At 42.0% G+C, this 21769-nt stretch overlaps 1 protein-coding gene and 1 long non-coding RNA gene across 5 annotated transcripts; one reads left to right on the top strand and one right to left on the bottom strand.

Moving 5' to 3' along the window:
* Positions 1-4100: 4100 nt before the first annotated feature.
* Positions 4101-9527, bottom strand: LOC115109967 (uncharacterized). 3 transcript variants are annotated; one of them, XR_003860585.2, is made up of 3 exons: positions 8915-9527; positions 5828-7541; positions 4101-5380 (listed from the first exon to the last, which is right to left on the bottom strand). It is a non-coding gene; the product is annotated as an uncharacterized LOC115109967 (long non-coding RNA). The 3 variants fall into 3 exon arrangements; XR_010461306.1 differs by adding an exon at positions 8640-8715 and having other exon boundaries at positions 4101-7541; positions 8915-9403; XR_010461305.1 differs by having other exon boundaries at positions 4101-7541; positions 8915-9526.
* Positions 9528-9611: 84 nt separating this feature from the next.
* On the top strand, positions 9612-21357 carry amdhd2 (amidohydrolase domain containing 2). Of its 2 annotated transcripts, XM_029635217.2 has the most exons (12): positions 9614-9714; positions 11653-11793; positions 11953-12089; positions 12298-12437; positions 13018-13072; positions 13317-13529; positions 13974-14062; positions 16359-16503; positions 16716-16823; positions 16895-16963; positions 17362-17463; positions 17866-21357. In XM_029635217.2, exons 2-12 carry the CDS (start codon positions 11711-11713, stop codon positions 17937-17939), a joined length of 1215 nt encoding a protein of 404 aa, XP_029491077.1. In that variant the 5' UTR covers positions 9614-9714; positions 11653-11710; the 3' UTR covers positions 17940-21357. The 2 variants fall into 2 exon arrangements, with proteins under 2 accessions (XP_029491078.1, XP_029491077.1); XM_029635218.2 differs by lacking the exons at positions 17362-17463; positions 17866-21357 and adding an exon at positions 17087-17355 and having other exon boundaries at positions 9612-9714.
* Positions 21358-21769: the final 412 nt, after the last annotated feature.

The raw sequence follows: 21769 nt of genomic DNA, 5'->3' as shown, positions 1-21769 counted from the left end.
AGTTAATTACATTTGCCTGATTAGTTAATCACGAAATGCTAATTACAGAGAATCTTTGATAAAAACTAAAAGTCTTCAGTTAATGATAGTAAAGACACGACAACGGATAACACGCAAGCCGATACAACAGAGCACAGGTACTCACAAGACCAACGGACATGGAACAATAATCAAAAAGGACAATGGGGAACAGAGGGCACATAGTGGGGCAAAAAAGTATTTAGTCAGCCACCAATTGTGCAAGTTCTCCCACTTAAAAAGATGAGAGAGGCCTGTAATTTTCATCATAGATACACTTCAACTATGACAGACAAAATGAGAAAAAAAATCCAGAAAAATCACATTGTAGGATTTTTAATGAATTGATTTGCCTCAGCTCATTGGCTAGCTCCACTCCTATTCCCCAGGCGCTCTCTTTTGATGACTTCTGTAACCGTAATAGCCTTGGTTTCATGCATGTTAACATTAGAAGCCTCCTCCCTAAGTTTGTTTTATTCACTGCTTTAGCACACGCTGCCAACATGGATGTCCTAGCCGTGTCTGAATCTTGGCTTAGGAAAACCACCAAAAACTCTGAAATCTCCATCCTCTGAAATCTCTACAACATTTTCAGACAAGATAGAACGGCCAAAGGGGGCGGTGTCGCAATCTACTGCAGAGATAGCCTGCAGAGCTCTGTCCTACTATCCAGGTCTGTACCCAAACAATTTTAACTTCTACTTTTAAAAATCCACCTCTCTAAAAACAAGTCTCTCAACGTTGCCGCCTGCTATAGACCACCCTCTGCCCCCAGCTGTGCGCTGGACACCATATGTGAACTGATTGCCCCCCCCCATCTATCTTCAGAGCTCGTGCTGCTAGGTGACCTAAACTGGGACATGTTTAACACCCCAGCCATCCTACAATCTAAGCTTGATGCCCTCAATCTCACACAAATGATCAATGAACCTACCAAGTACCACCCCAAAGCCGTAAACACGGACACCATCATAGATATCATCCTAACCAACTTGCCCTCTAAATACACCTCTGTTTTCAACCAAGATCTCAGCGATCACTGCCTGATTTCCTGCATCCGTAATGGGTCAGCGGTCAAATGCCCTCCACTCACTGTCAAACGCTCCCTGAAACACATCAGCGAGCAGGCCTTTCTAAATCGACCTGGCCCGGGTATCCTGGAAGGACATTGACCTCATCCCGTCAGTAGAGGATGCCTGGTAATTTAAAAAAAAATGCCTTCCTCATCATCTTAACCTCTCTGCGCACAGAACCCATTAGCGGGATGAAATTCGACAACATACGGTGATCACTAAATAAATAGTTATTTTATACATTCAAGAAAATACAAGTGTCTCACATGTTTCCAAAGCCTAGAATCTTGCTAATCCAACAGCGTTGTCAGATTTTTTAAAAAGGATTTACTGCGAAAGAATACAATGCGATTATCTTAGGATAGAGCCCCATAAAAAACAACTATTTCAACCAGCACAGGCGCAACAAAAATCACAAACTGCAATAAAATTAATTGTTTACCTTTGAGGATCTTCCTCTGTTTGCAATCCCAATGCTCATTGTTACACAATGAATGGTCTTTTGTTTGATAAAATCAATTTTTATAGCCTAACAACGAAACATTTTGTGAACCGCTTGTGTCGTGAATTCCGTCTCATTCCATTTGACGACACATTCGATGTAAATACACACATGAAACGTGACTTTTCCAGTCATGTTTGGTTTCATTGCAACTGGTTTGTTTGTAACACAACCAAACCTGATGGGTCATTTCGCGGGACGTATTGACTGAAAGAAACCGATTTGAAGACAACAAGTAATGACATCATTGTGCACCAATGATATGAACACTGTTTCGTTGATTGACTGTATTTTAACCCAATGACCACTGATCGTGTCTGGCTGAATCAGTCTGGCTAGACTGCAAACTCTCCTTCCAGACTCACATCAAACATCTCCAATCGAAAATCAAATCAAGAGTCGGCTTTCTATTCCGCAACAAAGCCTCCTTCACTCACGCCGCCAAGCTTACCCTAGTAAAACTGACTATCCTACCGATCCTCGATTTCGGCGATGTCATCTACAAAATGGCTTCCAACACTCTACTCAGCAAACTGGATGCAGTCTATCATAGTGCCATCCGTTTTGTCACCAAAGCACCTTATACCACCCACCACTGCGACTTGTATGCTCTAGTCGGCTGGCCCTCGCTACATATTCGTCGCCAGACCCACTGGCTCCAGGTCATCTACAAGTCCATGCTAGGTAAAGCTCCGCCTTATCTCAGTTCACTGGTCACGATGGCAACACCCATCCGTAGCACACGCTCCAGCAGGTGTATCTCACTGATCATCCCTAAAGCCAACACCTCATTTGGCCGCCTTTCGTTCCAGTACTCTGCTGCCTGTGACTGGAACGAACTGCAAAAATCGCTGAAGTTGGAGACTTTTATCTCCCTCACCAACTTCAAACATCAGCTATCCGAGCAGCTAACCGATCGCTGCAGCTGTACATAGTCTATTGGTAAATAGCCCACCCATTTTCACCTACCTCATCCCCATACTGTTTTTATACTGTTTTTTTTATTTATTTATTTACTTTTCTGCTCTTTTGCACACCAATATCTCTACCTGTACATGACCATCTGATCATTTATCACCCCAGTGTTAATCTGCAAAATTGTATTATTCGCCTACCTCCTCATGCCTTTTGCACACATTGTATATAGACTGCCCATTTTTTTTTCTACTGTGTTATTGACTTGTTAATTGCTTACTCCATGTGTAACTCTGTGTTGTCTGTTCACACTGCTATGCTTTATCTTGGCCAGGTCGCAGTTGCAAATGAGAACTTGTTCTCAACTAGCCTACCTGGTTAAATAAAGGTGAAATAAAATAAAAATAAATAAAAAAATCGTCTTGAAATCTAGCTGGGTAGATAGCCAATGAGCTGAGGTAAACGGGAATATGTCATGTTTATGTGTTGGAAGACCAATCCATGTAGTAAACTCCGGCGTAAAGAGGGTCATTCGCCATTGAAGTTTCATACCGGAAGGAGCAACGCATGTTACGCACAGCGTTGTTTTGGTAAAGCGCATCTTCAGCTGTTTATATATCAATCAGTATGGCGACTAAGTCAGGGAAAGCTCAATCTAAGTCTAGATATACAGATGTACACACAATTTTAGAAGAAATTGATCGGGAAAATTAGACAGAGATTGTTGGAGGCCGATTCATTTAGCGATTCCCAAATGGAAGAATATTTTTTTAACGGAGAGGACATTGTTTTGGACTGGTAAGTTTTTCTCATGCCAATGCCGTGGTTAGAAATTAATAATATAAAAGGCTATTTCATTTCACAAATAATATATTTGAGGCTGTTGAGGGGAGGGCAGGCCCACAACAATGGCCAAAGTGATGGGTGTTAGAATACCATTTTGGTATTTGCATCCTGTTTTAATTATTATTTTGGGTATTATTATTTTTTCTTCTTCAAGCGTTCAGGGAGGTTTGGGTCAAATATATTTTGCTGAAGGGGAGGGCCATCCATTTTCATTTCTGTAGCCCAATTTTCTCCATGTCAAATTCACTAACTAGCTAACCAACAACTCTAATGACGTATTTGAAAGACAACAAGTGCTCATTGTGCACATTTATTTATGTTTATTTGTTATTAACAAACATGAGTAGTCACATGCAAAAAAAGCCAACAAGCTCTCGCAGTCTCAAGTTAGAAGTAGACGTTCATCCATGTTTCTCAAAAGTCACATTTCGAAGAGTTTAAGGTTAAGTTCAAGTCATTAACTCTGAAATCTTAAGGTTAGGCATTACCGCAATGGTTAAGGTTGAGGATAGGCTTAAAACAAAAATACATCGCTGGATTTGAACATGCAACCTATTAAGTTTGAGCACCATAGCAATACAATTTGTTCTATACAGCTGTCAACATTCTATAAGGAAAGAGACACTTAATCAAAAAATCAATAACCAGATTACCCCGGATACCAGACTTCGATTAGTGATAACTCAGTTCTAGAATGTTGTCATTGATGAGAATTAATCCAAAACTAATTGACATTCAGAATCGACTTTGTTTAGACATCAGACTTTATTGTATTTATTTTTTCGGAGAGGTACATGCATCCACACAGTCTTGATTTATAGGATCCTTCCCACTGTATGATTGATATGTCAAGTGACAAAATCCCAAGTTATCAATTAAAAGTTTATGGAAAAACTGCACTTTACAGTTTATTAAATATTCTACAGCTGTAGTCGTCAATCAAATCAAACTATTTTTGTATCACATTTCTTAAAATGCTTACATTTCAAGGTGTTCACAGTCGTTGGAAGGGGTGTTGTGTGTAAAGTGGGGCACAGATAAAAAGGAGGGCATCAAGGCATTCAAAATGGCTACAGGGATGGATGTGCAGGAGTCAAAGCTTGGGTCACGGGGTCTGGGATTCTGGGTGCCTCACCAGATGGTCTGGTGGGCACCACAGCATTTGTGGAGGTCAAATGGAGGGGACCTTACCATTGAAGAGGCAGTGAAGTTGAAGGATTTCTATATCCAGAAGAAAGGGTCTTACAGCCTCCGTGAAGACCATCCTTACTGGCACTTGGTCCAAGGTAAACTCCACATCACTTGAAGGGACACCTGCTTCTTCATTGTGTGGACCACCAAAACCTCCATCACCATCCAGCGTGACGACCTCTGGCAGACTCCTATTGATCCTCCTGTCAGTCTCCGTTTTCAGGGAAGCCAATGTTCCAAAAATATTCCACATTGTACATACATACACTAGTCTCCCAGAGTAGGTTACATTACATACATTTTTTGCTGAAAGCAGCTAACTAAAGTAATGTAGTTAACTTTATAATGGGCACATTGGGAATTTATATATGTGATGTTTAAATTATTTTTTACCCCGTGTCTTACTTGCTGAAGAACCCAGTCATCCCTGCCTCTACCTGACATTGTCGAAAAACAAGTGAACAATGAATAAATATGCATTTCAAGGCATTCACAGTTGTTGGATAGGGTGTTGTCTGGAAACAAATAATAGGCTCCTAGAATAGGTTATTATATTCAAGTTTTGCTCAAAGCAGCCTACTAAAGTAATATAATTAACGTAAGTTCAATCACAAAGGCTGGTCTGAGTGCATCTCTTCAGTTTCATTCAGTAGTACAACACAAATCATATTGTATTTTATCATGGGCACAGTAGGATTATAGATCTGTGATGTTTAAATTATCTTACCCCCAGAGAGAGAGTACATCCATTCCAGAAGATCTCCTTGCTGCAAGTGGCATTGATCATGCTCTGCTTCTCATGGGATGAGCAGGATGTTCTGCAAGTCACACCTTTCTAAAATGTGGGGAAAGGGGGACATAAAGTCAACATTTCAATGCATCTACAAATTGATATCAAGTGATAAAATCTCAAATGTTCAATAAAAATGTAATGGAAAAACTGCACTTGTCCTCATGAAAATGACAGTTTATTAAAAATTCTACAACTGTAATGTCATCAATCAAATCAAATTTGATTTATATAGCACAAATGCATTTCAAGCTGTTCAAAGTCATGCTTTGAAAGGCATATGGCACTTAACATCTTTCCTCTTGGCAGATCTCTACAGGTGACCAGGGGATTCTCTCTACCACATGTGAATGTCCCCATAGAGCTTATAAGTGTAGCCAGGCGGCACCATTGGCTATTTTTGCAGTTCACAGTATCGGCTGTGAGGATGTGGAATGCAAGTGGAGGGAGCCAGCCGTGCCCAACCAGCTGGAGTCAGTGGAGGATCTGTACCTGGCTTAAGACAACAACCCTCTGTCCCGAGAGCCCACAGAGAAGGATCTTCAGTCTAAGGAACCCTCTCCGGGGCAGGTTCAGTGGAGTGCATAGATAATAAACAGAGAATAGCAGAGGCGTAAAGGGGGGGGCAAATAGTTCAGGAGTCGTATGGCTTGCTGGTAGAAGCTGTTGAGAAGCATTTTGTATCTAGACTTGGCACTCCGGTACCGCTTGCCATGAGGTAGCAGAGAGATCAGTCAATGACTATAAATATAGACTGTGGCTGGAGTCTTTAGGGCTTTCCTCTGACACCGCCTGGTATAGAGGTCCTGGATGGCAGGAAGCATTTGCCCTATCAACATGGATCCCATTTCTCGCTATATCTTTTGTGAGATGCATCTCACGCTCTATGAACCTTTGTGGTTAAGGAATGTTCACAGTAATTCCTGCATGCGTCAAGCTCTGGATCAAGAAGCCTTTGTCTGGGCCTCCTGGGTTGCGCAGTGGTCTAAGGCATTGCATCGCAGTGCTAGCTGTGCCACCAGAGATTCTGGGTTCGAGCCCAGGCTCTGTCGCAGCCGGCCGCGACCGGGAAGTCCATGGGGCGACGCACAGTTGGCCAAGCGTCGTCCGGGTTTGGCCGGCAGGGATCTCTTCGTCTCATTGCGCACTAGTGACTCCTGTGGCGGGACGGGCTCAGTGCACGCTGACCAGGTCGCCAGGTGTACGGTGTTTCCTCCGACACATTGGTGCGGCTGGCTTCTGGGTTGGATGTGCGTTGTGTCAAGAAGCAGTGCAGCTTGGTTGGGTTGGGTTGAGGAGGACATATGGCTCTCGAACTGTAACTGGGGAGAAAAAAGGGTTTAAAAAAAAAGAAGCCTTGTCTGACAAAAATCATGTCTCCAGACATGAAGACATGAAAATCTTCTCAATTGTGCGTCGCCCCATGGACCTCCCAGTCACAGCCGGCTGCGACAGAGCCTGGACAATTGCTTTGTCCGATACAGATCACATTGAAAGCACTACTTCCATGGCAGTACAGTCAATGACCATCCTGCAGTTTCTGCTGGATCCATGAAAAGACACAAGCACGTTTGGTTCCCAACTTGGAAGTCTTCATAATGCTAATGAAAAAAAGCTTGTGAATGAAAGTGATGGTAACATTGCGGACAGTGATTGCACCACAACAGAATAGTTGAGCCAGGTGGTGTAGTTGTGATGCAACTTCATAAGAGCCATAAACACTTGATCTTCAAATGACAACATCTTCACCCTCCACTTGGCAAAGTAGACAACGCAGTCCTTTTAACATTCCAAGTATTCAAAAACGATGTTGAACATGTCTTTGTCTGGAAGTCCTGTTTTTTTCCTCAGTACTTTATCAGACAGCCACGATGCTGAATACCCGTTGCAGGTATACAGCCGATTCTCCTGTAGAACCTTCAACAGCGCTGTTTCCTTAATAAGAGGCACCTCAGTGAGAACATTCCGCAACGGTGTAGACAGCAGCCTCCTACATTCTTCAGTGGCCGAGGCGCCTGGAACTTCATCTGCCATGTTGAATGTGTCTGGATCTACCTCTTCTGCCATTGTGGAAGTATATGACTCTTCCTCTTCTGCGATGATGGATGAGCAACATTTTCTGGCAAATACAGGGCCATTTCTATTTCTCAACGGAAAATGTCAGCTGCAGACCAGAGTGTTGTCACTGGGTTTCCGGTCCGCCAATCTGAAAGACCAAAAAAAATGTTACTAGCTAAGTTGATTACTAAAATGCTAACGTCTATATATTCCCATAACCCACAGACTTTACTATAGTATCGGTAAAATAGTCTGGGCTTAGGTCTATCTGCACATCTAAAATCCTACTATGTTACCTTGTCTGAGAGAGATTTGAATGGTAATTAAAACGTCACGCCAGGGTAAGCCTACATGAAACGCAGACTACATGAAGTAGTTCTAAAATCCCAGACACAGAAATGTGGCAACAAAAAAAAATGTAATCATTTCTTGGTTTTACAGCTAGGGTTTATGGGTATTATGACTCATACTGTGGTACTCATGGTGCTTTCAAGACAACTGGAAATTCTGAAAAATACGAGGTCAAATCATGATGTCAGTGATCTTTAGATCAGAAGCTCAGAGCTCTAGAAAGAGGCCCGAGTTGGATGACCTTTCAAAATTATTTTTGCCAGTGGGTGGTCGTTGCTGTCCCAGTTCCCAGTTGTCTTCAACGCACTGAAGTCAGAAGTCAAAAGATTTCCAGGGTTCCCAGTTGTGTTGTGCCTGGCATCAATTGAGATCGAGCATGTATTGCATATTTCCGTTAGGGAACGCCTACTCTGTGAATTGCATGTATGCAATAACTCAATTCACCCTTTAAATCCTAATCAACTAAAAAAAAAATAACTTTGGCAAAGGGTAAAGTCTACAAACATAGTCCACTCTGTAACATATTTTAGTTTGGGAACATAAAACTATTGAGGTCAAATATTTTATTGATGAGAAAATGTGCAGAATGTCAGCCAAAATCCATCTCCCACTGCCAGCTACTGGGCTTTCTCTCATCACCAAATTTGGTGGCGAGTGAAAATGCCGTCTTCTTCTTCAATGAAGTTTAACGGTGGTTTGCATCCAATAAATGTTACATTATCGCATCCAACTAGGCTGTAGAATAATTCCCTTATACTTTTCTGACAATAAATAAATACAGTTCAAGCCAGAAGATTACATACACCTTAGCCAAATAAACTTACTCAGTCTTTCACAATTCTTGACATTTAAACATCCGAATCGTCTGAATGTGTGACTATAAAACCAACTTTACCTTGGTAATTCGTCACTCGTTCATCCCGCAATGATTGTGTTTTCAGGCACCGGTAGCTTGTGGGTGCTTTTATGCCCTGCAGTCAATTATGAGTGCATGTTTACTTACTAAATATATCATTATTAATATTCACCTACTGCACCGTATGATAGCTAGCAAATTAATTAGCGAATGCCTAGCTGGAACTTCTGAAGGAAAATGATAACCAAACAAAAGTGTTTACTTTTTGCATTAGTACCACAATTTATAACTTATTTGCATTCGCTTATACTTACACTTGTATGTTGACTTCTCCATTGATGTTGTTTTTAAGTTTTCCCGGAATTTAAAAAAAATGTATTTAACCTTGATCTAATTAGGCTAGTCAGTAAACAACAAATTCTTATTTACAATGACGGCCTACCCCGGCCAAACCCAGACGACGCTGGGCCAATTGTGCGCCGCCCTATGGGACTCCCAATCACGGCTGGATGTGATACAGCCTGGATTTGAACCGGGGGCTGTAGTAACGACACTTGTACAATCGTCGCGAATTGAATTATGGGGAGTTTCAGGCCCCGGAGTGAACATAAGTGTACACTCGCAAAGCCGACAAAAAACGAGGGTTGAGGGGCTTACGTTGCAAACGTCCCTTGCTTGGCTAATGATTTGGACCACCCACCAAAATGGCCACGAGGATTCCCCTAAGGGTAAGTGGGCGAGGGTGTGTCTTTTAAGTGTTTTGACCGTATGTTGACTTTGAAACGCAGCCTTGAAGTTCTTCTTTATCAAGAACTGCCGTGGTGCTCTTCCAACCACCACCCTCCTCCGCCTCTGGAGCTAACGTTCTCTGCCAGTCCTCAGAACCTCCTATCCGCAAGTTTCTACGAGAGCTTTGCTCCGAGTGGAAACGCTAACCGGATGCTTCAGATTTATACATCCGCTAAAACATTTCTTTGTTACGTGTATCCTAACTATTTCGCTTCCGCAAGTCCGTTCGTTGTTTTGATCAGCTGACTGCAGCATTCTCACATGATTCCATCCGTCTACCGTTGTTGGAATTCTCACTGACTGCGACTTGACTGTCTTCTATGGGGCAAGTATTCGATTTAAAAGAAAGATGAGCTATCTTATTCGTTTACAGCTGAGATCAGACCAAGGTTTTCATGTAAGACATTGATGTACGTTTACATGCATATTAATAATCCTATATTAAACTGCTTACGCCGACTATGGAAATGGTCATGTAAAAACCTTACTCTGCTTATCTCAATCGGTGTAAGGTAAATTTTTTTATTAACGTACACCGAAATCTTTCGAATTATTCGGACATGTAAACAGCTTAATCCGCGTTCCAGCGGTATATTTATTCTGCGCATGTGCTATCACGAGCAGCGCAAGACTCCCTCTTGTGCGGGAGTGATGTGTGCTCGGAAAAACTGAAAGTATGCATCATATAAATATTAATGCAACAGTTTCAAGATTTTACTGCGTTACAGTACATATAGGGAAATCAGTCAATTGAAATAAATTCATTAGGCCCTAATCCATGGATTTTACATGATTTGGGAGCCAGGCCCGGCCACTGGGGAGCCAGGCCCAGCCAATCAGAATTTGTTTTCCCCACAAAAGGGCTTTATTACAGACAAATACTCGTTTCATCAGCTGTCTGGGTAGCTGGTGCTGATGATCCCGCAGGTGAAGAAACCGGATGTGGAGGTCCTGTGCTGGTGTGGTTACACATGGTCTGTGGTTTTTAGTCCAGTTGGATGTAATGCCAAATTCTCTAAAACGACTTTGGAGGCAGTTTATGGTAGAGAATTGAACATTCAACAGCTCTGGTTGACATTACAGCAGTCTGCATTCCAATTGCACGCTCCCTCAAAACTTGAGACATTTGTGGCATTGTGTTGTGTGACAAAACTGCACATTTTAGAGTGGCCTTTTATTGTCCACAGCACAAGGTGTACCTGTGTAATGATCCTGCTGTTTAATCAGCTTCTTGATATGCCACACCTGTCAGGATTGTCTTGGCAAATGAGAAATGCTTACTAACGGATGCCCCAAAAAATAGCACAACATTTGAGAGAAGTTTTTTGTGCGTATTGAATATTTCAGGGATCTTTTCCTTCAGCTCATGAAACATGGGACCAACACTTTACATGTTGCATTTATATTTTTGGTCAGTATAGTTTTACACTTTTAAGATATGACTGCCTTTGTGCAGTTGAATTTCTGAATTTTGTCTTTTGTATTAGAAATTCTATACATTCGTTCATACTGGATTAAGAGTACATTTTCTTTAACTTTAATTTAGTTGGTTATGCTCCAGCTTTCCCTCTACCTTGTGCCAACATCAGTTCTTTTTATTAAGTCTTGGTTCCAATAGTTTATATTTTTTTCCTAAGAGATTGTCAGTTGGATATACTCTCAGCAAGGTTGTTGTATATCTTCTCTGTCATATGAACATAATTTTATGACTCGAATAAGATTCCCTTAAGGTTGATCTGAGGTCCAAAAGATTTCAAATACACATTTTGTGATATGTAACTTTTAAGTTGCATGTATTTGAAACTATGCTCTCTGCAAGGTAAGTCCAACATTGCTTTTATTCTGTCATGGAAATACATATATTTCCTGTTATCATGTAATTTATGGTGTCTTTGCCTTCCTACACACTGTTATTCATTAATAGACTAACAACACTGTATTCAAATGGTTTTAGATTCTTATCAGATCTGTTCTAGGGTGAAATAAAATGCAATGACAACATGGGGGTCAAAGTCAAATGTTGCACCTTCAGCATTGTACAATGTTGTTATAGGAAGGTTCTTACATTGGTGTGTCTGTTTATGGTGGTGGGTTGGTGTACTGATTATCCCAGATGTGATATGTAACCTGAAGAATAAAGACGGAACAGTTGGCTATTCAAGGTTCTACAGGTTGGTACCGTAATAGTGTACTGTAATAGTGTAACTTTTCAAAGGCTTTCTTTGATAACTTGTCTGTACTGTTCTTTGGCTGTTATTTATAGAGAGAGTCTTTCTGAAGTGACTACACTTCAGGAGAGGTGACATAGCGTCTTGTGGAAGATGCCTACCAATAAGTCTGTGTCGAAGGCGCCGATCACCCAGTTCGTCAACTGCAGGATACTAAGAGATCACAAGCTGCAGAGGTACACACAAATGAACACACAAGCACGTGGATATGAACATACACACACATGTAAAATAAATACCATTACATGTAAAACAAGCGTTGTTACGATGTGTGTTACTGTGTGTGTGACAGGGCTTGTTTAATAATGTGTGTATTGTTCCTGTCTTTCCTCCAGAGAGGATCTGTGGGTGCGGGAAGGGCGGATCCTAGACCCGGAGAAGTTGTTCTTTGATGAGGAAGGCTACGCAGATCAACGTGTTGACTGTGAAGGCCTCATCATCGCTCCTGGGTTCATTGACGTTCAGATCAATGGTTAGTCTTTTGGGGGGGGGGGGGTCAATTCACTCCAGGGACTGTCCCCGATTCAATTGCAGGTATGGACTTCTTAAAGCTTTATTGGAGGAGTGTTCCTTGCTAAAACTAACACAGCCTGCGAGATGTTTCTCTCACTAGAACAAGGAAGCCATTGGATACAGGATTTTCCAAACTCAATCAATGATCCATTGTTTTACACCCACAGGAGGATATGGCGTTGACTTCTCGCAAGCAACCAGTAATGTCAGAGGAGGTGTGGCCCTAGTAGCCAAGAAAATCTTGGAGCATGGTGTCACCTCTTTTTTACCCACCCTAGTCACCTCCCCTCCAAACATCTACCACAAGGTAGGCACCACCTCTACACCACCTGAGCTCTTTAGTTGAAAGTCACTGAGCTCTTTAGTAGGAAGTCACTGAGCTCTTTAGTAAGGCCATTCTACTGCTAATGTTTGTCTATAGAGATTGCATGGCTGTGTGCTTGATTTTATACGCCTGTCAGCAACCGATGTGGCTGAAGTAGCCTAATCCACTAATATGAAGGGGTGTCCACATATTTTTGTATATATAGTGTATGTCATTCGTGGCTCCCATTCAAATGTGTTTCAAATAGTGTTGGTTTTCTTTCAAATACTTGAGCTGTGGTGGATTGATCTTGTCTGGCGTAATGTGAATTGTTAGATACTACTGCACTGTTGGAGCTAGGAACACAAGCATTTCGCTACACCCACAATAACATCTGCTTAATATGTGTATGTGACCAATAAAATGTGATTTGATTTGGATCCAAATAGTTTCAAATATGCAAACCACACCCACCTGGCCTGGCACTCCAGGCAGGCTCGATCAAATTCTTATGTATTGCTTATGAATGCAATATTTATGCATGTGTTATGAAATCCTTTCAAGTAAAATACCTGTTTTCTAGGTCTTGTCTGAGGTTAAAGTTCACAGTGGAGGAGTGGAGGGAGCTGGAGTTCTGGGTAAGGATGCAGTCAGGAAGGATGTAGACACATCTTCATGTCTGATTGGTCCTTATATCTGGACATGATATCCAATACTGTATTCCATATAACTGTATGGTGATAGAGGAAATGTTATAAAACAGTGTGATCTGCTGAAATATGTTGTCTCTTTTACTCATTCTCTTACACATTCTGTCAATATTTCATATTTCTGCCCTTTTTTGTCCATTTCGCGGTCTCTACCCCCTCGCTCTCCCTCAAGGCTGTCATCTAGAAGGTCCATTCATCAGTTTAGAGAAGAAGGGAGCCCACCCGGAGCAGTACCTGCGCTCCTTCCAGTCGGGCGGCATGTTGGACCTGATTGAGACCTACGGGACCCTGGATAACGTTGCCATGGTGACGTTGGCCCCCGAGCTACCCAACAGTGAGAAGGTGGTTAGAGAGTTGGCTCAGAGGGGAATCACTGTTTCTCTAGGTAGGTGAATTAAACTGGGAATAGGATACCCTTTATGTAGGCCTATGACGTCTGCTTATGCATGATTTAATTGTGAAGCATCTATGTAGGCCTTATGCATGTTTTATGAATCATCACTGTGCATCACTGTGTGTCTAGGTAGGTGTAGTATTCTGGGAATGGGAATCAAATGTAAGTTGTATGTATGACTTAGATACTCCTCTTTGTGTGCATGCTGGGAATGACATAGCCTTTATACTATATGTATTACATCTGCTCCTAAATGTTTTATTAAGCATCTATATAGGCCTTATAAAGGGTTTATAAAGACTTATTTTAAACAACAGAAAACCAGGCTGTTGATTCAATCCAATAGACATCTTCTGTCTGGAAGCAGGAGGTTGCCACACTGTGTAGGATGATGTGATACCACTAAGTGTACCTGTCGACCGATTCCACGTGTAGGACACTCTGTAGCCAACCTGTCCCAAGCTGAGGAGGCTGTGCAGAACGGAGCTTCATTCATCACACATCTCTTCAATGCTATGCTGCCTGTGAGTAATATAACACAGCATCATATTGTATTATGTTTTCCATTTAGCACAGTGAAGTCGGAAGTTTACATGCACCTTAGCTAAATACATTTAAAATTCCCTGTCTTAGGTCAGTTAGGATCACCACTTCATTTTAAGAATGTGAAATGTCAGAATAATAGTAGAGTGAATGATTCATTTCACGCTTTTTCAGTTCTGCCCACAAATTGTCTATAGGTTTGAGGTCATGGCTTTTTGATGGCCACTCCAATACTTTGACTTTGTTGTCATTTTGTCACAACTTTAAGTATGCTTGGGGTCATGTGTCCATTTGGAAGAGTCATTTGCGACCAAGCTTTAACTTCCTGACTGATGTCTTGAGATGTTGCTTCAAGATTTTCCATTTTCCATCCTCATGATGCCATCTATTTTGTGAAGTGCACCAGTCCCTCCTGCAGCAAAGCACCTCCACAACATGATGCTGCCACCCCGTGCTTCACGGTTGGGATGGTGTTCTTTGGTTTGCAAGCCTCCCCTTTTCCTCCAAACATAACGATGGTCATTATGGCCAAACAGTTCTATTTTTGTTTCATTAGACCAGAGAACATTTCTGCAAAACGTACGATCTTTGTCCCCATGTGCAGTTGCAAACCGTAGTCTGGCATTTTTATGGAGGTTTTGGAGCAGTGGCTTCTTCCTTGCTGGGTGGCCTTTCAGGTTATGTCGATATGGGACTCATTTTACTGTGGATATAGATACTTTTGTACCTGTTTCCTCCAGCATCTTCAAATCAAATTTTATTTGTCACATACACATGGTTAGCAGATGTTAATGCGAGTGTAGCGAAATGCTTGTGCTTCTAGTTCCGACAATGCAGTAATAACCAACAAGTAATCTAACTAACAATTCCAAAACTACTGTCTTATACACAGTGTAAGGGGATAAAGAATATGTACATAAATATATATGAATGAGTGATGGTACAGAGCAACATAGGCAAGATACAGTAGATGGTATCGAGTACAGTATATACATATGAGATGAGTATGTAAACAAAGTGGCATAGTTAAAGGTCCTTCGCTGTTGTTCTGGGATTGATTTGCTGGGATTGATTTGCACTTTTCGCACCAAAGTACGTTCATCACTTGGAGATAGAACACGTCTTCTTCCTGAACGGTATGACGGCTGCGTGGTCCCATGGTGTTTATACTTCATACTATTGTTTGTACAGATGAACATGGTGTTCAGGTGTTTGGAAATTGCTCCCAAGGATTAACCAGACTTGTGGAGGTCTACAATTGTTTTTCTGAGGTCTTGGCTTTTCCCATGATGTCAAGCAACGAGGCACTGAGTTTGAAGGTAGGCCTTGAAATACATCCTCAGGTACACCTCCAATCGGCTTAACTGACATCATTTGAGTCAACCAGAAGCTTCTAAAGCCATGACATCATTTTGTGAAATTTTCCAAGCTGTTTAAAGGCACAGTCAACTTAGTGTATGTAAACTTCCGACCCACTGGAATTGTGATACAGTGGAATAATCTGTCTGTAAACAATTGTTGGAAAAATTACTTATGTCATGCACAAGGTAGGTGTCCTAAACGACTTGCCAAAACTATAGTTTGTTAACAAGAAATTTGTGGAGTGGTTGAAAAACGAGTTTTAATGACTCCAACCTAAGTGTTTGTAAACTTCCGACTTCAACTGTACATTTTTAGTATGTACTTGTATGTTAGTTTTCGTATGCGAGTGTAGTACAATCCTCTGTTTCTCCCTCCAGTAACATCGCTGTCTGACGTTTTACTGGACAACCCTTATAGGAGAATCTTGCTTTTTTACCACCAAAGACACATTTCACTTTCAACTTTATCTGCAACGTTATAGTCAATTTTTTTGCAACTTGAACGATACATCTCCGTCCATTCTAGCAGTAGGCTACACGGAGTATGGAACAGCTGGATAGGGGAAACGGCTGGAGACGTACAAAATGGAATATAACGTTGCTTATAAAATTTGGAATGACACAATTTCACGTGTACAACATCTGAAGACCTGCATCACTACACTGATAGTGTTTCTGTTTCTCAAACCATACAGTAATAATAGGAGAGAAGTGTAAATGTGGTTAATGAGTAACCTGTCCACCTCTGGGTGTGGTCAGCCAAATCACAGACATACGGTCTACACTATACTGTTGGACACATGCTTCAGATGCCTTGCCAAGTCTATTCAACTACAGTTTCACAATGCTACTGTAATAATGTAATGAAAGATGATGGCTGTTTCTCTCTGTTGCCATGGTGACCGTGATGGGTTAGTTTCACCATCGAGACCCAGGCATTGTGGGTCTCCTCACCAGCGACCAGGTTCCCCAGGACCGGACGGTCTTCTACGGAATGATTGCTGATGGCATCCACACCAACTCTGCCGCCCTGCGTATCGCCCACAGAGCACACCCTACAGGTCTGTGTAAGAACTACACGCACAGCTTCTGTGTGTGTGTGTGCTCTGATGTGTCTCTCTGTGTGTGTGGGGTTGTGTTGGAGTGTTTATTGGAGTCTTCTGTTGTAATGCTGTGGGTTTCAGTCTTGAAACCAGAAGTTGTTCAAGCAATGCATACTAATTGCAAGAAATCTATGCAATGATTGTGTTGGCTTAATGTGTTTGTCCTACAGGTCTAGTGTTGGTGACTGATGCCATCACAGCGATGGGTCTACCTCCGGGCCGCCACACCTTGGGTCAGCAAGTCATTGAGATCCAGGGGCTCCATGCTTATGTAGCAGGTCAGAATCTCTTTTGTAAGGTGTAAACAACTTTTTCCCGAAGCTGTCTCTAAAACGGTCTTTACTCATAGGCACCAAGACGCTCAGTGGCAGTATAGCCACAATGGACATGTGTGTCAGGCACTTCAAACAGGCTTCAGGTGAGTGTGTGTGTTAGTAAAAGGGCTGTCTTACAAAAGTTATTCAGTCCTTCTAAATATATGGTCACTTACTACATGTGTGCACGTGTGTGTGTGTGTGTGTGTGTGTGTGTGCGCGTGCAGGGCCGGACTACCACATCGACCTCCAGGGGGCCCCCCACCCCCTTTTAGGAAAATGGCTAACTTAATGCTATTGTAGCAGTTTTAAAGCTAATGTCCTGCTCTTCTAAACATTTTACCTTGATGCTGAGAGAATTTTGCCATGCAGGGCATGTGCTCCAGGGCCCCTGATTCAGGGGGGCCCCCAAAAATAAAAATGAATAACATTTGGTTGGGGGCCCCGGAGCACGTGCCCTGCATTCCCATTTGGTAATCCGGCCCTGTGTTTGTGTTGACAGGCTGCAGTGTGGAGCAAGCCCTGGAGGCAGCGTCACTCCACCCGGCCCAGCTCCTGGGCATCACCCGCTGTAAAGGCACCCTGGACTATGGGGCAGACGCAGGTGATACACACACACACACACACCTAAAGTAAGCGATTGTAAAGGCCCCCTGGACTAGCGGCAGATTCAGGTGAGAAAGTAAACAGCAGAGGGCGGTCTTGCTCTGTCTACTCCAGGGGTGTCAAACTCAATTCCTGGAGGGCTGAATGTCTACAGGTTTTCTCTCCCCCCCCTTGATTAAGGTCATTGATTAGTCTCCTCAACTGGTTGTGTAGGTCAGGGGTTTTCAAACCTCTCTTCGGGGGCCCCCAGCTATTCTATGTTTTTTAACTATTCCATAAATGTGAGAAAAAATGTCTGGTGGTCCCGAAGAGATTTTTGAAAACAACTGGTCTAGGTCTTGTGTGTGGTGTAGGAAGAAGCACTAAATAGTAAAACATGTCCCCCTCTCTCCCCCGTTAGATCTCGTTCTGCTGGATGATGCTATCAATGTCAGAGCCACCTACATCGCAGGCCAGGAAGTGTGGAGGAAATGACATCATAATAATCAGTCCCCCACCGCTGCCCCACCCACCCACGTGGACCAAATGGCATCCTATTCCCTAAATAGTGCACTACTTTTGACCAGAACAGAGCATCATAAAGGGAATAGGGTGCCATTTGGGACACAGTCAATGCCTGGCTGCATTGTGCTGGACACTCATCACAGACCCTAGATGGCACCACTCTATAAGAAGAATTTTGGATGTAGCACAAAGAAGTGCACTTATGTAGGGTGCTATTTGAGCTGCAGCCTGGTAAAATGGAGCCACTTGTAAAATGCTACAGTATAGAATTCAATAGTTTTGTGCTATATTTTTATTGACATTTTGCATTAAGACACTTAACACAACATATACTGCATTGAAATTATTTTAATAATCTGTTTGATACATGGGGACATAGCACTGGGGTAACGCAGTTTCTCTGGACCCCCGCAAGGTTAGATCCCTCCCTAAAATAAAACAAAATCTTAAGTGTTAGCCAGACCGCCACTCATAAAGTATAGACTACCGATCGTTGTCCATGGTGCTGAAATTGTGACACATCTATGCAGCTGCATGCATACCAAATCGATGATAGGATTTCTGTGGTGCCAGGGCATGTAAAGCTTTGCTTTAGCTAATGGATCAATGTTTATTGGTAGGCCTATTTGGTCATAATTTTCTCATGTTAAGCCTAACATTTCACAAAGCTATACACGGTGTCGCAATGCTGACATTTTTTACTGCTGGCTGATGGCAATAATGTAATTACTTGTTAAGTAATTCAAGTAATTCAATTCAGATTGCAGAGTGTAAAATGTATTTGCGATGCAACCGCATACTAATCAGCTACCAATTGATTTTGTAAAATATATTGTACAACTGTCCAGTATAGGCTACCGGAACCTGCATGACATGAGCTGTTCTCGATCTCTCCCAGCTTGGATAGAAAGTTGTTATGCATAAAACTAGTCTATTAAAGGGATAATCCACCCCAAAAAATAAAATCATAAAACTCCTGTCGATTTGGTGAAAGCCTATGTTCTATTAGTGGGTAAAATTCCAATTTTCCATGATTTAACGTCTGTGGTCGGCCTGTGAAAATCAGGAAATTGTGTAGGAACGTGACATAGCTATATGATTAGATGCCTTTTTGGCTGTGAGCTCACAATTGCTTGTTAGACACTGGGATTGTTTATGCTTTATTCAAGTCTGACCATCACTCAAGTACAAACACAGGGTTAAATGCCCCACGTTCCCAAACCCTAAACAAGGTACAACGTTTAAGCATGATTTTACTTCCTTTATAGAATTAATTAAATATCTGCTGTATCTAATATAATGCTATAATAGACTCTTATCACACAACTGTTAACTGTTTTCTTTTCACCAATTGGTTGGTGAAAATCCCTGATCCCTGATGTTGCTACTCTGCTCTGGGCCTAAGAGTGACTAAATGTGATGCAATAGTCCACTCAAAAACTTGTCTCACATTTGGATTCTCTAGATCAGGTATTCACAAACTAGAGTACGCGCAATGCCGTCTGGGGCACGCCAAATAAAAATGAGTTTCTTCATATTTTCAAAGAGTACATTTATATTTTCCAACAGGGTATACATTTGAGTGAGGTTTTTTTTCTCGCCTGAGTAGCTTCGTTTCACTGCCAAAAATAAATGAAACCATCTAGTGTTCAGCAGAATAACAACACAATATCGATTACAGGTCGCCTAGTCAAATAATTAACATCCAATCAGTAACTGATACTCTCTCGCGGGAAACCTTCACTCTTGCACAGACATTTAGAAACGATACATGACAATTTGAAAAATAAGCCACAAGTTTTTTGAGCGAGAATAAAGACTACTTTCAAGTAGTAAGGCATGTGTAAAAGCAAAAGATACCATTAATAGGAAGGGCATAGAAGCATGTTATATGGTGAGCTACCGAGTCGCTAGGACAGGCAGGCCCCATACTATTGTGGAGGACTTAATTATTCCTGCTGCCGCGGATATGGCTGGGGAAAAAGGCCAAAAAACGATACAGACAATGTCTTCATCAAACAACACTGTTTCACAATGCATCATTGACATGGCAGGAGATGTGTTGAAACAATTACTGCTTTGCATACAAGCCAGTGAATTATATGCATTACAGCTGGATGAGTCAATAGACGTGTCGGGCCTGGCACAGCTCCTGGTGTCTGTTATGTTTATGCGGGGTCAATTAAGGAAGACATCCTCTTCTGAAAACCAGGACAACATAAGAGGATTTTTTTTATAGTACTGGACAGCTTTGTGACATCCAATGTAATTTGCATAGTCAAAATGTGTTGGTATCTGTACTGATGGCGCAAAAGCCATGACAGGGTGACATAGTGGAGTGTTAACGTGTATGCAAGCAGTTGCTCCCGACGCCACTTGGGTACACTGCAGCATCCATCGAGAGGCTTTTGCTGCCAAGGGAATGCCTGACAGCTTGAAAGATGTTTTGGACACTACAGTGAAAATGGTTAACTTTGTTAAAGCAAATCCCCTGAGCTCTTGTGTATTTTCTGCATTATGCAGTGATTTCGGTAGTGACCATGTAATGCTTTTACAACATACAGAAGTGCGCTGGTTATCAAGGGGCAAAGTATTGACATGTTTTTTTTTTTTATTGAAAGAAGAGCTTAAAGTTTTTTTACTGACCATAATTTTCACTTGTCTGACCACTTGCATGATGACGAGTTTCTCACACGACTGGCCTTTCTGGGTGATGTTTTTTCTCGCCTGAATGATCTGAATCTAGGATTACAGGGACTCTCCGCAACTATATTCAATGTGCGGGACAAAATTGAGGCTATGATTAAGACGTTGGAGCTCTTTTCTGTCTGCATTAACAAGGACAACACACAGGTCTTTCCATCATTGTATGATTTGTTTGTGTGCAAATGAACTCAAGCTTACGGACCATGTCAAATGTGATATATAGGGAAGCACCTGCGTGAGCTGGGTGCGCAATTATGCAGGCTGTGGCTCGGGTGGTTAATGCCCTTGATTATATTTTTGGCCTTCCTGTGACATCGGGTGCTATAGGTGTCAGTGATGCGTTGGGAAGACCGCACCACCGTCTGGAGAGCCCTGCAGTTGCAGGCGGTGCAGTTGCCGTACCAGGCGGTGATACAGCCCGACAGGATGCTCTCAATTGTGCATCTGTAAAAGTTTGAGAGGGTTATAAGGGGCCAAGCCAAATTTCTTCAGCCTCCTGAGGTTGAAGAGGCGCAGTTGTGCCTTCATCACCACACTGCAAACCATGGACCCATTTTGTATTCTACATGAGTCAAATGTAATGGAGTCTGTTGCCCATGTTGTGAATGGTTGCTGTTTATACAAGGATTTCAATTTTTGCAATCTTTTGAGCATGGATTAAATTAATTATATTATTTTTGCATTTCAGCCTCTGGGTTATTCCTTTTCATGGTTTTAAGTGTGAGTACCTCTTTAACTCTACAGTCTCACCAACAGCACACATCCATAAACATCCTTGTAAGTGGAAGTTGGTTTGATGTTGATGATGTGTTTTCCTGTGTGCCAAATACATTAGATGTTGTTTGTAATTGTATTTATTAAGGAGCCCCATTAGCTGCTGCCTAGGCAGCTACTCTTCCTGGGGTACAGAAACATTAAGCCAGTTATATACATAATTACATGACATTACATTTCATGACACTTTTCACAACACATTTAAGTGTGTGCCCTCAGGCCACAACTCTACTACCACATATATATGATACAAAATCCATGTGTACGTGTGTGTGTATAAGTTGTGGTGAAGGTGCTCATTTTGGAAGTGGGCTCTCAGG

Source organism: Oncorhynchus nerka, linkage group LG26 (genome assembly GCF_034236695.1).
Source record: "Oncorhynchus nerka isolate Pitt River linkage group LG26, Oner_Uvic_2.0, whole genome shotgun sequence".
NCBI classification, from domain to species: Eukaryota; Metazoa; Chordata; class Actinopteri; order Salmoniformes; family Salmonidae; genus Oncorhynchus; species Oncorhynchus nerka.
The sequence above is the reverse complement of the archived record's forward strand: the minus strand, read 5'-3'. Positions and strand labels throughout refer to the sequence as shown.

Excerpts from the sequence above, each read along its gene's own strand:
- amdhd2 (XM_029635217.2), top strand. The coding sequence starts at position 11,711 with ATGCCTACCAATAAGTCTGTGTCGAAGGCGCCGATCACCCAGTTCGTC. Across the intron at positions 12,438-13,017 it reads CTCCAAACATCTACCACAAG|GTCTTGTCTGAGGTTAAAGT; the intron begins GTAGGCACCACC and ends CCTGTTTTCTAG. Across the intron at positions 13,073-13,316 it reads GGAGGGAGCTGGAGTTCTGG|GCTGTCATCTAGAAGGTCCA; the intron begins GTAAGGATGCAG and ends CTCTCCCTCAAG.